Genomic DNA, 13,563 nt, shown 5'->3' with positions numbered 1-13,563 from the left:
ACTCAACTCCTACATCTGCTGGTAGTTAATAGCTTGTTTGTTATGTCAAGTTAGTTAAAATACTGATGTTTTATTTATTGAAGCTGTCTGGACTCTTGGTATGACTAAATAACCACAGAATTAATTCCTGTGTAGATTTTGTAGATTTGATTATTTATTAATTTATTTATTTTTAGTATGAGACTTTGTATCCTGCGTGTGGTAGTGTTTGGAGTTCATCCAAAGAACAAAAATTGTTCTGACTTTGAAATCTCTTTGGAATGAGTGAATGATTTTGCTGGTCAGAAGACCTTTTGTTACTTCGGTGATGTGCAGAGGGAATTTCCTCCACCAAGGTGGTCTGGAACTGGTTACTGTTTGCTTCATCAAGCATCTCTCTCTCCCTCTGTGTGGTAGTTGCTTTTTAACTTTCAGAGATGGAGTTCTGATCAAGTTAACAGAAGCCAATTTCAGATTTGTATTTCCAAAACTGCAAGTGTTCAGTTTTATTGTAGTCTCTGGTGGTTACTGGAATTGGAGAATCTCTTGATATTAAAAGATCATAGTGGCTTCACGTTGTGCACACCTGAGTCATAGTGTGTGTGGGAGCAGTACCTACACTATTAAGAAATATTTTCCTGCTAAGGATACTGTGGATCCTGTTCTACTTTAGTTGTACTTCAGTGTCAATTGTCATTAATTTCTTTTAAAGAATCTTAACATTGGCTGCACTTGTTCCACAAGACTGAGAAATGGCATCTTCTGTTCTTTCAGAGACTGCTTTAAGAGGCTATTTTCCCTTGATGTGGCTGCTAAAAAAACCATTAAATTACTGTATTTGTTGTGGCCCAAAGTAAAAGGAAGGTTAGGATTTTGTTAAGCTTAATGTAGTCTAAGGTGGATGCGTCTTGAGCTTGTTTCCTGCGAACCCACTGCATTCTCTTGGGACAGTCCAGTTTTTGCACTCCTTTTTTCCTTTCTTTTTCAATGACTCATCTGGGTTGGTGCACATACTGAATCATAATAGAAGTGAACATTGATAGCAAAGTATTCTAATCGGCTGTTTGTTGTTTCCCCACTTCCCAGATTTATTCTGTCTACAGGACACTTAAATGGCATAGCACATGTAACAGATTTTAATACAGCTTCAGGCAAAAAAAAGGTTACCTGCAGACGTTTGTCTGATTCAGAGGAGTGGTTTTCAAGTATACTGTTTTAATGTTACTAATAATGGATGCCATTCGTTGTTGAGTTAGTTAAAAGATTCAGGGGAAGGAACATCAGTAGCTACTGGTGCATTCCAGTTTGAGAGAGTATTTTCTGGATGTATTTGTAGAGTCAAGTGGCACTGTTTCAGGAGGTTTCTGCATTAGTTAGATTGGTGCAAGTCAACGTGCTTGCTTCTTGCACAGAGGTACATTTCTTCTATGCCTTTTCATCTTAGAATTTTGTGTTTATGGTAACAATGCTTAAACCATGAACTTTATCATAGAGCTTTGAACTGTAATAGTTGCCAACACTTTATCACTTTGCAGATACAAAAGTGTGTTAATTGATTTTTTCTTAAATTTGGCAATTTTGAACACCTGATACCTAGAATGAATGAGCATTTGCTGTTTCACAAATGAGTGGTTTCAGTGCCAAATGAAACAACTATTTAGAGGTAAATTGCAGATTAAATAGGCATATGACAAATATAGATGCTTTAATGTGCTTAATTGGGTGATTGTCTTTGTGTCATACTGTACCGTAGATGTACTTAACCTTCAAACAAGCACAAGGGGTTAGGAAGGCTTTGGGTTAATCTAAGGCAGCTAAGCCCTACATGGCTGCTTGCACATCCTTGCCCAGTGGGCTGAGGAGGAGAATCATAAGGGTACAGCTGAGAATTCATGGGTTGAGATAAAGGCAGCTTAATAGGTAATAAAAAAACTGCACATACAACTCTGCCCCCCTTCTCCCCGCTTTTATCTTCCTTCTTTCCTCCAGCTTTTATTGATGAGCATGGTGTGTCATCTGGTGTAGATTATCCCTCTGGTTTGTTGGGGTCAGCTATCCTGGTTGTGTCCTCTCCCAGCTTGTTGCACTCTCCCCACTTGTTGGAAGAGTAGCATGGGAAATAGGCAACTCAATCCTAACTAGCGCTTAGCCTGTTCCCCTTGAATGTTACATGCACACAGGTAGCTGGAATGGTTTGAATGTGTCTGCTCCCTGATTTGTATTTCAAGTCCAGGAGAATTTGCTATTGAGCAGTGCACTCGTGAGCCTTTTGGCTTCAGGGTTAGTGGAACGATTGCTCAGCTCCCGGTTATTCAAGTAGTTAATGGTATATGAGGAGAGCATTAGTTTTGGGAGACTAGCACAATCCCTGTTAATATGGTACACAATGTAACACTGCAATTTGAGAGCCTTTGTTTGTGAAAACAAACTAGTTTTATTAGTTTGGGTTTTGCCACATTAGCCTGACCTACCTCCTCAGGAAAAAATGATGGGTGTTTTTTACATATGTATACACCTCTCCTGTCCTGAAACTGTAAGGAGTGCTGCATGTCCATATATATATATATTTATACGTGCATGCAGATAATAACTTGAATAGTCTAGCTATAAACTATTGTAAACCACAAAAAGCTTAATTTCTCCTTATTTTTTACTATTTAAGTATAATAATGAAGTGGAAACACGTATTTCAAATATCATTTGCAAAGTGTTCTGTAGTTAAGTGTCATGTGCCACTAGTTTCCATTCGCTTTATTAGTTTTGGTTTCTGGTAGTGGCTTCAAGGTCCTACCTCAGGACTGAAGAGGAAAAATGGGTGAGAAGCAAATGGGCTTCATAGATGCTTTGTCCAATGGTGCTAAAACCTTGCAAGGTGAGGTTAAGAAGTCTCATATCTGTTTTACAGGATCCAAATTCCTGGGTAAATATTCACCACCTGGAGTACACAGATGGAGGAATCCTGGACCCAGATGATGTACTGGCAGATGTTGTGGAAGACAAAGATAAGGTAGAGCTTGGATGAAAACACTGCTTTTCTGTTTGCTATGTCTTTTCAAATGACTAATTCTACATTCTCAGTTCTTGGACATCTGGTAGGTAAAGGGAGTGTTAAATATGGTTAAATTAAATACATTTGTCCATAGGTGCTATGGCTCTGTTTCTGGAGTGGAACTGCAAGGGGGTGGAAAATCCTCCATATGACCAAAGCAATGAAGATTATCAGAGGAGCACAGCATCTGATTTAGGACTTAATCTTTTCAAACAGTTCTTGTGTTTCTTTTAGTGCTGTTTGAAAATAAAGTGGTGAAGGAACGTGAGTTTTGCAAGGCACCTTTTTTGTTGTTTCATGCCACTTAAAATATATTTTCTTTGCTCACTTAGAATATTTTTTTTAATCATTCAAATGTCATGGTTGAATGTGTGACAAAATTGACAAGTCCTGCAATGATGAGAACAGCTGCCTCAGCTGTGTTAAATTTCAGGAGGAGTTCTGATGATTTGCTTCTGAGAGTCTAAGTAGGCCAGTTATTAATTTTAAAAGCTCTGAGTCTCTAACTTTCAATTAACATAATGTAGATGTCCTTTTTGGGTAGAGAAGTGGGAGCTGCAAAGATACCCCTTTTCATTTTATTTTGTTATTATTAGGAAAATTAAGTTTTGGGAAAATAATTGGTGATTTATTTCAGCATAGAGAAGGAGGGGTTATATTTATAATATTATTGGGGTTTTTTCCTGTATTTTTCCAATTTTGTGAGGGAAAAAATCTAGTGTCTTGAAACCACAGATCCAAACATGAGTTATGCCTGTCCATTCAGACAAATAGCTTTGTGCCATAGGCTTGATGATTTACAAATAGAAATTGTATATTGCAAACAAAAATGCTGGTTTTGTACTTTTTATCAAATTTGTGTTTCTTGCTTGTTCATATTTACTGGAAGCGTACATAAAGCATGCCAAGACTTTTCCAGTAGAGACTGAGTTCTGCTCATTGACACAGCGATACAATATATAAAGGATGACACCATAAGCATGAGGTGTCATCAACTGAGATAATACATCGAAGGGAAATATATTACTGGTCACATCAGTTAATAAAAATTAACATGTCCAGCCAGGATTTCCTCTAGTTAATTACTGATACAGGAAAACTTAGGCAAATATGAACAGCAGTTAGCAGAATATTTGATAAACCATCCAGCTTTTTAACTTGTTGCCAAAGCCTTTGCTACTTTTTATTGGTGGGTGTCACTGGTTTGCATATGTTTAGTCCAAGCATAGCTGTGGATTTAAGCATCTTCTGTTATAACTGTGTTAGGTGAGACTCTATTTTCTGAGGCTGCCTTGAGGAGAAAGCACTGGAAAACCGGGATCTTAGTAAAGTGGTCTGGTGGGGTTTAGGAGTAGAGCAGACTCATTTCTATTCCTGTGATGTTTCAATTACACATGATGCATCACAGCTATCTTCTTCAGAAGGCTTCATCAAACTGTGATAAGTAAGACTTGCTGAGCAGCAGCAGCTGCAGGTACAAATCGGGGTTTTTTGATTAAACTAGGGGAGGATCATGTAAGGGGACTGTTGGTTAGAGGTCAAAAATCCTTTCATTTGAGAGTGGAATTGGACCATGACATGTGTAAGCTGACTGTACTACCTACTGCAAGGTTTGGTTTGAACTGATAACAAAGAACCAGCCCTATAAAGGCTTCCAAATATTTTTAATAGTTTTGTTGGGGCCTGATAGGCTTTAAGCCTTTGCCAGTGCTGCTACACACTGAGAATATTGACTAGGAGATCTTTAAGCTCTGCAAAAAGAGGATGAGATATTTAGATCTAATTGACCTGATAATTAATTTGATATTTAATGTTACTAAATAGATAAAAAAATTTTGGTGTGTTTATGTGTGTACAGATTCTCTATGTTTATGATTGTCTGTATGTGTGATAAATGAATAGGCCATGGCTTTGTTGCTTGCTTGTCCTTAATAATCCTTTCCTATACATCCAAGCCAGTAGTGCAGTCTGCCATGAAATCAGTCACTCTCTGTAAAAGTAACTGTTGCCCTTCGTCTCAGTGCCTTTAACAAAGGGTGTATTTGGCACTGGTGACATTCAGGCTCTTCTTTAGTAGCAGAGGAGACAAGCCAATGCTTTTTAAAGAGATAATCTGCTCAAGATCTTACTTTGATAGCACCAAATTAGCAGAGTTTTTTCAAAGGAAAACGTGTGTGAATATATTGAAATTCTTTCACTGTGGCAACAAAACAATGAATCGTGGAGCCCTATCAGATATAATTTATTTACAATTTCTAAAGTTTTTGACAGTCCTTGACAACAGACTTTTAAGGAGGTAAGCAGCAAGTGCTGCTGTGGTCTGGAAGTTGTTGAGAGAAAGCAAAAGATGGAATTGTCACTTTCCAGCACTGTGAAATTATGACACTGGGATGCAAAATGCCTGCTATTGGGAGTGGTGGTGTTTTTGAGCTCTGCTTATTTTAACTTAATTGTTTCCTTTTGAACACAATTAATAAAAATTCAGCAAATAGTCAGTACAGTGGATGATATTCATTGTTGTCGACAGCATAGTTGAAAATGCCTGTTGGAAGAGATGGCTTGTTCTATTTGCATATAAAATGGGTCTAAATTAGTAGACCTGTATTTAATAACTTGTGTCATGGAAATCTCTCATGATGAGAGCCCCTCTCGCTGCTGCCACCTCAATAATCTGTGGCCCAAATTAAATGTCATAGCTAGTGTTGAATAGTTTTAAAGTGTAGTGTATTTTCACTGTTCTCTACCAAGTGGCTTGTGTCCTGATTTACTCTGAATGATGGATCTAACTAATTAAAACCTCCAAGTTTTGTCATTTGAATAAAAACACTCTAGTTACATTTTCTGCTTTTAGTATACTGAAGCTGTAAATGATCTATGAAAATTACTATGCTGTGCAAAAGATGAGTGCAGAACATTTTCCTTCATATCATTGCATACCCTTGAACCTGGGATTGGCTCATGTCTTCAATGAATAGACTAAATGTATGGTGGTTGATTTTGTTTTGTTTCCAAATACAAACACCTGGGGACACAAAATGTAATGAATCCCTGTGTTAACACATTAGAAGTTGCTTAGCTTAAAGAAAAAGTTAAGTTTAAATTTCTGTCATGGTTTAAGCCCACTCAGCTGCCACTAAACATGACACAGCAGCTTGCTTGCTCCTTCCTGCCCCCCTCCAGTGGGATGGAGCAGAGAAAATACAGCAAAAGGGTCAAGGCCTGCAAATCAGTGGCAGAGGTCTGGACAGTGGCTTGTTTAAATTACTTTCTGGGGGTCAGCACTAAGCCTGAAAGTATCACGTTTTACAGATCTCTTTCTATGGTTTAATTCTCAAATACAGGATCCCTGCAAGTTAGGCATACTTAAGTTGGAGAAACATGGTTTGAACTCTTAGACTTCTGTGTAACTGACCTGTTTTGTATTTTCTCTAGAGTTTTGTAATTTTATGATAACTGGTATGCAAAACAGTTTTGTACTCTGCAGTTTGTTTACAACAGTAGACTGTAGGAGTGTAGAAGCTTTTAGGAAAAGCAGAGCAACCGTGAATTTTTTTACCTATGCTTACAGTAGGTTTTTATGTAGACTGCTCTACAAGTTGTTGCATAATATTTAACTTTCCCCTGGAGAAGTTTTTAAAAAAAATATGAAAATTCACTTTGATGTGAGAGTAAGCATGTAAGAGAGATGTCTGGTAGCACAGAAAGCAATTTAGTATTATTAGTTTCATTTAATGGTGAGGTAACATTTTAAGTGTGCTGCTGTACAGGATAGTTCAGTTTGGTGTATTATTGCTCACATGCTGTACTTTTCCTTAAATCTGTACCAAATTATAGATTTTATTTTATTTTTTTTCTCTCTCAAAAAGGTGGTGAGTGTTGCTCTGGACTATGGTACAGAATCTAGTTGGAAGCTTGTATCTAGTGGAGTCCCTCAGGGATCGGTACTGGGACAAGTACTATTCAATATATATTAATCAACGACCTGGATGAGGGAATGGAGTGCACTGTCAGCAGGTTTGCTGATGACTCAAAACTGGGAGGAGTGGCTGACACACCTGAAGACTGTGCTGCCTTTCAGGGAGACCTGGACAGGCTGGAGAGTTGGGCTGGGAGAAACTTAATAAAAAATAATAATAAGGACAAGTGTAGAGTCTTGGGAAAGACCAACCCCATGGACCAGTATAGGTTGGGGACTGACCTGTTGGAGAGCAGGTCTGGGGAAAAAGAACTGGCAGTCCTGGTAGACAACAGTCCTACAGAGTCCTGGTAGATAAAGAGAGGTTTTTCTCCCCCTCTACTCTGCTCTTGTGAGGCAGCATCTGGAATATTTTGTCCAGTTCTGGGCCCCTCAGTTCAAGAAGGACCTCATGAAACTCCTTGAAAGAATCCAGTGCAGAGCCACAAAGATGGAGTGGAACATCATCTTTATGAAGCAAGGCTGAGGGATTTGGGTCTCTTTAGCTTGGAAAAGACTGAGGGGTGACCTCATTAATGTTTATAAATATGTGAAGGGGGAGTGTCAGGAGGACAGAGCCAGGCTCTTCTCAGTGATGTCCAGTGATGGGACAAGGGCGTAGGAGCATAGTAGGTTGCATATGAATATAAAGAAAAACTTTTTCACTATGAGGGTGACATAGCACTGTAGCAGGCTTGTTGTGGAGTTAACTTCTCTGGAGACATTCAAAACTGCCAGGATGTGTACCTGTGTGACCCACTCTAGGTGATCCTGCTCTGTCAGGGGGATTGGACCAGAAGATCTTTTGAGGTCCCTTCCAACCCATAATATTCTGTGATTCTGTGAATGTTTTGTGACATTTGTTTGGTTAATGCAGTGGCCAAATTACTGGTTTTATGTGTGTGCTTTTACTGTGAAACTTTTTACAGGAAATTCACACTTCAAACTTCTGATACTTTTTGTTTCTGGAACAATCTGAGTTACACTTCTGTAACTTTGATTGCCATGTTTGAGAACTGTTGTCCAGAGGCAGCTGATTTTTGTTTTTCTCTCCTTTGTGCTAGTAAGATAAAATGAGGATTAGTTAACAAAATAGCGTTGCAGACATTTGGTAAAACTGGTGTGTAAGGGCGGCTGTTCTTTGATTTGGTTTTAATGTTTTTCTCATTTTTCTGGCTGTGGTGGGGGTCTGTGCCAGAATATGTGGAGATACTTGTCTCTAACTCTTCCATACAGCATATAACTTTGCATTCATGTTTTGTAACAAGAACCTAAAGATGAGTGGAAATCTTAAAATTTGATTAGGAAAATGATAGCTAATAATTCCTTCTTCTTTCAAACCCTAAATTGGGAAAATTAAAATGGATTTAACTTTGATTCTGAATAACAAGTTTACAACTTCCAAAAGCATGATACAGTGATGTTATCTGCTATATTTAGAGTATTCTGTTTCTTCCTTGTATAAATAATTAGTAAGAGATTTCATTTGTAATGTCTCTTAATCAGTGTTATTGGGATATGAAATTGTTACTGCTGACAGTATTTGTTTACTTACTTGGTACCTAGTTCTGGGCAATGAAGATACAAAGACAAAACACTAGTGTGAATAAAACCTTCATGTAACCTTCATGTTCTTTCAAGGAAGTCCTAGTGTAAGCGTTCTGCAGATGTCTGGTAATGAGCAATGCATCATATATCTACAAGGAAGGGAAGTATTGGAAGGGTTGTATTGTGAATACTACATTTATCTTACAATGTGGAGATGTGAGACACAAGAAAATCTTGACTCAAAATAAGTATCTATCCTTTTGCACTGATTTTGGTGATGGCTTTTCCCCTCATCTTGAGTCACAAGCTTTTTAACTTGTTTGAAAGAACAGTACCTATACTTGCTGGAAAACTGGGTTTATCTAGGCTTTACCTGTAGTTTAAATACAAATGAAGAAAGGGATTGGGGATGGAAGACATTCTTATGGAAAGATTGGAGACCTTGGTTTGCTGTCCCTTTGAATGAACTGAGATGGAGTTTTGGTTTTGTGTTAAAAAATATGCAAGCCAGTCAAGCTGCTGCCTGTTAAAAATACACAAAACAAAACACACAACATTTTCACACTTTTCAAGAAGAAAAGGGTTTCTGCCATTTTGAGCCATTACTTGTTTAGGAATCAGATGTCTGATTTTACTCTTGTGCAGTAGGGTATGCTGTGAGTGTGTGTGTGCATCTGTATATATAGATACATATCTAAAAGGAAATCTTGTTAGGGGTTAGCCTGTTTGTTTTTGAAGTGAACTGTGAGTACCAAGCAGGTGAGGGGTGGAAATCACCATCATTAGTACTTACTAAGCAATACTTTATTTCAGTAATGCAGTTTCTTTTAGAATGCAGATTATGGGGCTTTGCATTTTTATGAAATTTGTTTTAATTTCTTGCTGCAGAGGCGCTATGCATTATTCAAGATTATAAAATGATTCGGATTTCAGAAGCATTTGGATTTGCTGATGAGGATTTCAAGCTGTGTAATTACAAAACTGTATGCACATAGGTTGGAAGTTCAGAACTCATTAGTGCAATCATTAAAATAACCATTTTTTAAGTGTGGTATTACATTCCAGGGTGTGCAATTACACTATCATGCGCTTCTGGTTACTGGAAGGATTCCTGTAATAAACTTCAGGTCTAGCAACGCGCTTCAAGATAAGTTCGTCGCCTTAAGAACAGACACCTGGTCAAATGTTGCTTAGCTTATTAAAGAACATTCAGTTTTGTAGATTTAGAGCCATAACACAGTGCCTTCATGCATAAATTAACTTCCTGTTTATCATAGAAAAAAACTATAAGCCTTTGCATATTTAGTGCTGTATAATGTAATTTTGCTTAAAATACATATTGTCTTGGAACATATTGTACGGGTTACTTATTTCAGCTCTACCTCATTTAAAAGTAAAAGATGTGGTTATGAGCATTCTTCCCAGATGAATGCTGAACTTTTTTTTTTCCCAGTATAATGTTTCTGAACTGTGAACTCTTTCTTTGAGCATCGGTGACCATCCGAGTTTTTACATTTGTGATAAGTATGCTGCTATGTTTTTTCAGATTAAAAAAAACCCAACAACAAAACCCAAACCAAAACAAAAAAAACCCACACTAAACAAACAGCCCCCCCCTTCCCCCCCCCCCAGTTAACTGTGACAGTGGAGCTGTGACACTAATAAATTCCTGATAGTTTTGGAATAAGTCTATTTAAATGCTAAAATGGGGATTCTGGAGTTAATATTTTTGATGTTAAAATACAAGTAAATGGGAAACTTGTCCTTTTCTGATTTGTGTGTTGATCACTCTATGATTTGTATTGTGCAGTGGAAAAAAAAACCACAAAGCATGCAGCAGACAGGTTTGGGATGTGGTTACTTGTTTTTTGGAGAGAATTCTGCTGTACAACTCTAACACTTTCTCTTGACCTGAAAATGTGTTTTGTCATCTGGGAACTAAGTACTGTAGCTAATTGGTGGTCTGATTACTGAAGCTGTTTGTGTTTGTGTTCCTTAAACAATGAGAGGGATGGAGTGAGGTAATTTTAAGTGTGGCTGTTCAGAAATGGTGTGTTGATGGACTTTCTGATGAAAAGAATGTTAGTATCTTTGTATAATCATAATGTGGTGTAAGACACTTGTCTTTAATGATTTTCCTTGATGTTTCCTTTCCAATAAATATTTGGAATTGTGTATGCATGTGTTGATGCTTAAGAGCATATTAAGCACACATGTTAATATTGACCAAGGGAGTGATGTGCATTATGAAAATAATGTAACCTTTCCATAGGAAGATAATTTAGTGGGTTATCTTGCTATAAAATAAGCTGAACCCTTAAATGCTTCCACTTAGTGGTTTATTTATAACATACTTTGGAGGCTGAGAGAGTTAGGGATAATCAGTTTGGAGAAGAGAAGGTGCTGGAGAGATTTTGTGGTCACCTTTCAGTACTTAAAAAGGGTCTATAGGAAATAGGGAGACTGTCTTTTTAGCAGAGCTTGTTGTAACAAGGACAGGGGTAATGGTTTTAAACTAAGAGGGGAGATTTGGACTGGATAGAAGGAAGTTTGTGTGTGCTTGCTTGGGAATTTTTTATTTATGTTGGGGGTTTGGTGGTTTGTTTTGGTGGTGGTTTTTTTTTTTTTTGGTGAAACACTGACACAGGTTGCCCAGAGAGGCAGTAGAAGTCCCATCCATGGAAACATGCCAGATCAGATTGGATGGGGCTCTGAGCAACCTGATCTAGCTCATTGCAGGGGAATTAGATTAGATTATGGTCTTAAAAAGTCACACTGATTCTACCATGATAATTTTCCTTATCCTATTTAGATTGCAAATGGGTTTTTGTTCTGTTTTTTCCAGTTAGGTAATCAAAGACTACTTCAGTAGAGTAGACTTATACTGAAAGTGCCAACTAAGGCATGAGTTAGTGCTACCTTTGTGAGATGGAGAGACTGATGTGTGTGTAAGGCTGTAGGGATGGAAACAGCATTGTCCTTTTGATATCCCTGTCGTTCTGTAAATAGCTTTTGAGAATGTGCATGAATAAGAGAATGTGTCTTCATCTTTCTAGGACTTTAGAAATAACTACTGCAAAGAATTAAAAGGCTGGCTGTGTTGGTAACCTGCTTATAATCTTATGAGGAGCAGCTAAAGGAACTGAGATTGTCCATTCTGGAGAAAAGAAGTCACAGGGGAGACCTTGCTCTCTACAACTACCTGAAAGGAGATTATAGTGAGTTAGGTGTCGATCTCTTCTTTCAAGTAGCAAGCAATAATGCAAGGGGAAATGGCCTCACATGGGTCAGGGGAGGTTTAGACTGGACATAAGAAAAAATTTCTTCATTGAGAGGGTGTTAAGCACTAGAACAGACTGCCCGAGGAAGTGGAGTTTGCATCCGTGAAGGCATTACAAAAATGTGTAGATGTGGTGCTTAGGGGCATGTTTTAGTGGTGGGTTTGGAAATATTAGGATAGTGGTTGGACTTGATATTAAGGATGTTTTCCAACCTTAATGATTCTATGCTTCTTTTCAGTATTAACACTTTCCTGTTGTTGACTCTTATCACTCTGCAAAGTTGGCATCAATGTAAAAATTGTTATAGTAATTTGAAGATTCAAGTTTTGAGGGCATTCAGTTCTGTCTTCAAAGACAGGTGGAACAATAGTTTAACAATTTAAGTAAAACAGATCAATAACCCCAACCAAACAAAACAGAAATCTTATATTTGCAACTACATACGTGAGGGTCAAAATACAATGCTGCTTCTGTGTAGCTAAAGTTCAGCTAATTAGCCAAAAAAACCCAAAGTTAAAAAAATCCTTTAAAATGTGCATTCAGCAAAATGCTGTAAGAAATGACATTGTTATAAGAAATGACATCCAGGAGTAAGTAATCTAGCTGAAAGAAATGAAATGTTAAAATATTCTGAACTTTGCAGCATGAAAAATGTAACTGCTGTGCTACCGCCTTCTACAAGCCCTTGACTGAATCCATTCAGTGCTCGCTCCACATGTACCAGTTTCTTTAAATTTGGGGGCTTTTTTGAATTCTGAAGAAGCTACTAGAGCTGTTTTCTCACTGTTGTTGTGCTAATTATCTGTTTCTTGCTTTTTCACCCCAATCTCCATTCAGACATTTAATGACATCCTTGTTTTTAAAGATTTCCTCCCTGCTAGGAGATGAGCCAGCTAATCTAGAAGTTAAAGCTGAGGAAGAACAGCTGACCATAAGAAGAGGAAGATGAGTGCCACAGGGAGTCCTTACTCACTGGTCTAGTTCATTGGTTATTTTGCAACAATACCTACTGTAGATACTTGAGAGGCATCCTGCATCAGATGCAGCTGGTACAGTGGTTGACAGTGTGAGTTCACAGTGAGGACACACCTTTCTTGGTATCAGAAATCTGGGTTTGGGGAGAAAGAGCAGGCTATGCACTCTGAGTGCAACTGTAAGCTTCACTCCTTTCTGCTGTTACATTAGGTCAGGCTCTGTAAGCCAGAGTGTAGCTGCACCATGTTTCACTATGTCATAGCTGTCCTGCTGCATGATAGTTTCTAGTCTCTCCTGTTTGTTGCACATGCTGTGTGCATTGGTATAGATGCACTGGAACTGGGCTATCAGTTTCACCCCTGACGTGAACACAACACCCCTAGACTCGTCTCTAATGGGCTTAGTTTTATTCCCTTTCCTCTCAACCTAATTTAAAGCCCTATCAGTGAGCCTCGTCAACTGACTTGTAGACTCCTTCCCCCATTTTGAGAGTTGAGTCACGCTGGGCAAGCCCCTGGATGGACCTTCTGCTTTTTGCAAAGGTTTATGTGGTGTATGACTTACTGATTAAAAGTAGTGTCCTGGGTTAATGCAGCCCACTCTCACAATCCCCTCCTCCCACAGATGGGAGCAGGGAAGGAAGAGAGGAGGAGTGCCTTAGAAGAGCCTGGGAGGCAGAGATGTTATTTGAGATAAGGACAATTTCCTACTCTATTGCAGGGATGTCAGATTACACAAAAGAAAACAAGCAAAAAAATAATACCGGTGTGTGCAGC

The 13,563-nt window shown here is 38.3% G+C and overlaps 1 protein-coding gene across 6 annotated transcripts in view; it reads left to right on the top strand.

Moving 5' to 3' along the window:
• PARD3B (par-3 family cell polarity regulator beta) overlaps positions 1–13,563 on the top strand; it is a 438,076-nt gene that overhangs the window by 24,162 nt on the left and 400,351 nt on the right. For all 6 annotated transcript variants that reach the window (XM_068138375.1, XM_068138377.1, XM_068138373.1 and 3 more), the window contains exon 2: positions 2,885–2,986. In XM_068138375.1, the coding sequence (XP_067994476.1) occupies positions 2,885–2,986 (102 nt within the window). The remainder of the gene's footprint in view (positions 1–2,884; positions 2,987–13,563) is intronic.

The sequence above is a fragment of the Melanerpes formicivorus genome, unplaced genomic scaffold (assembly GCF_026170545.1).
Source record: "Melanerpes formicivorus ecotype bairdi unplaced genomic scaffold, bMelFor1.0.p_v2 SCAF_5, whole genome shotgun sequence".
NCBI lineage: Eukaryota > Metazoa > Chordata > Aves > Piciformes > Picidae > Melanerpes > Melanerpes formicivorus.
The sequence above is the reverse complement of the archived record's forward strand: the minus strand, read 5'-3'. Positions and strand labels throughout refer to the sequence as shown.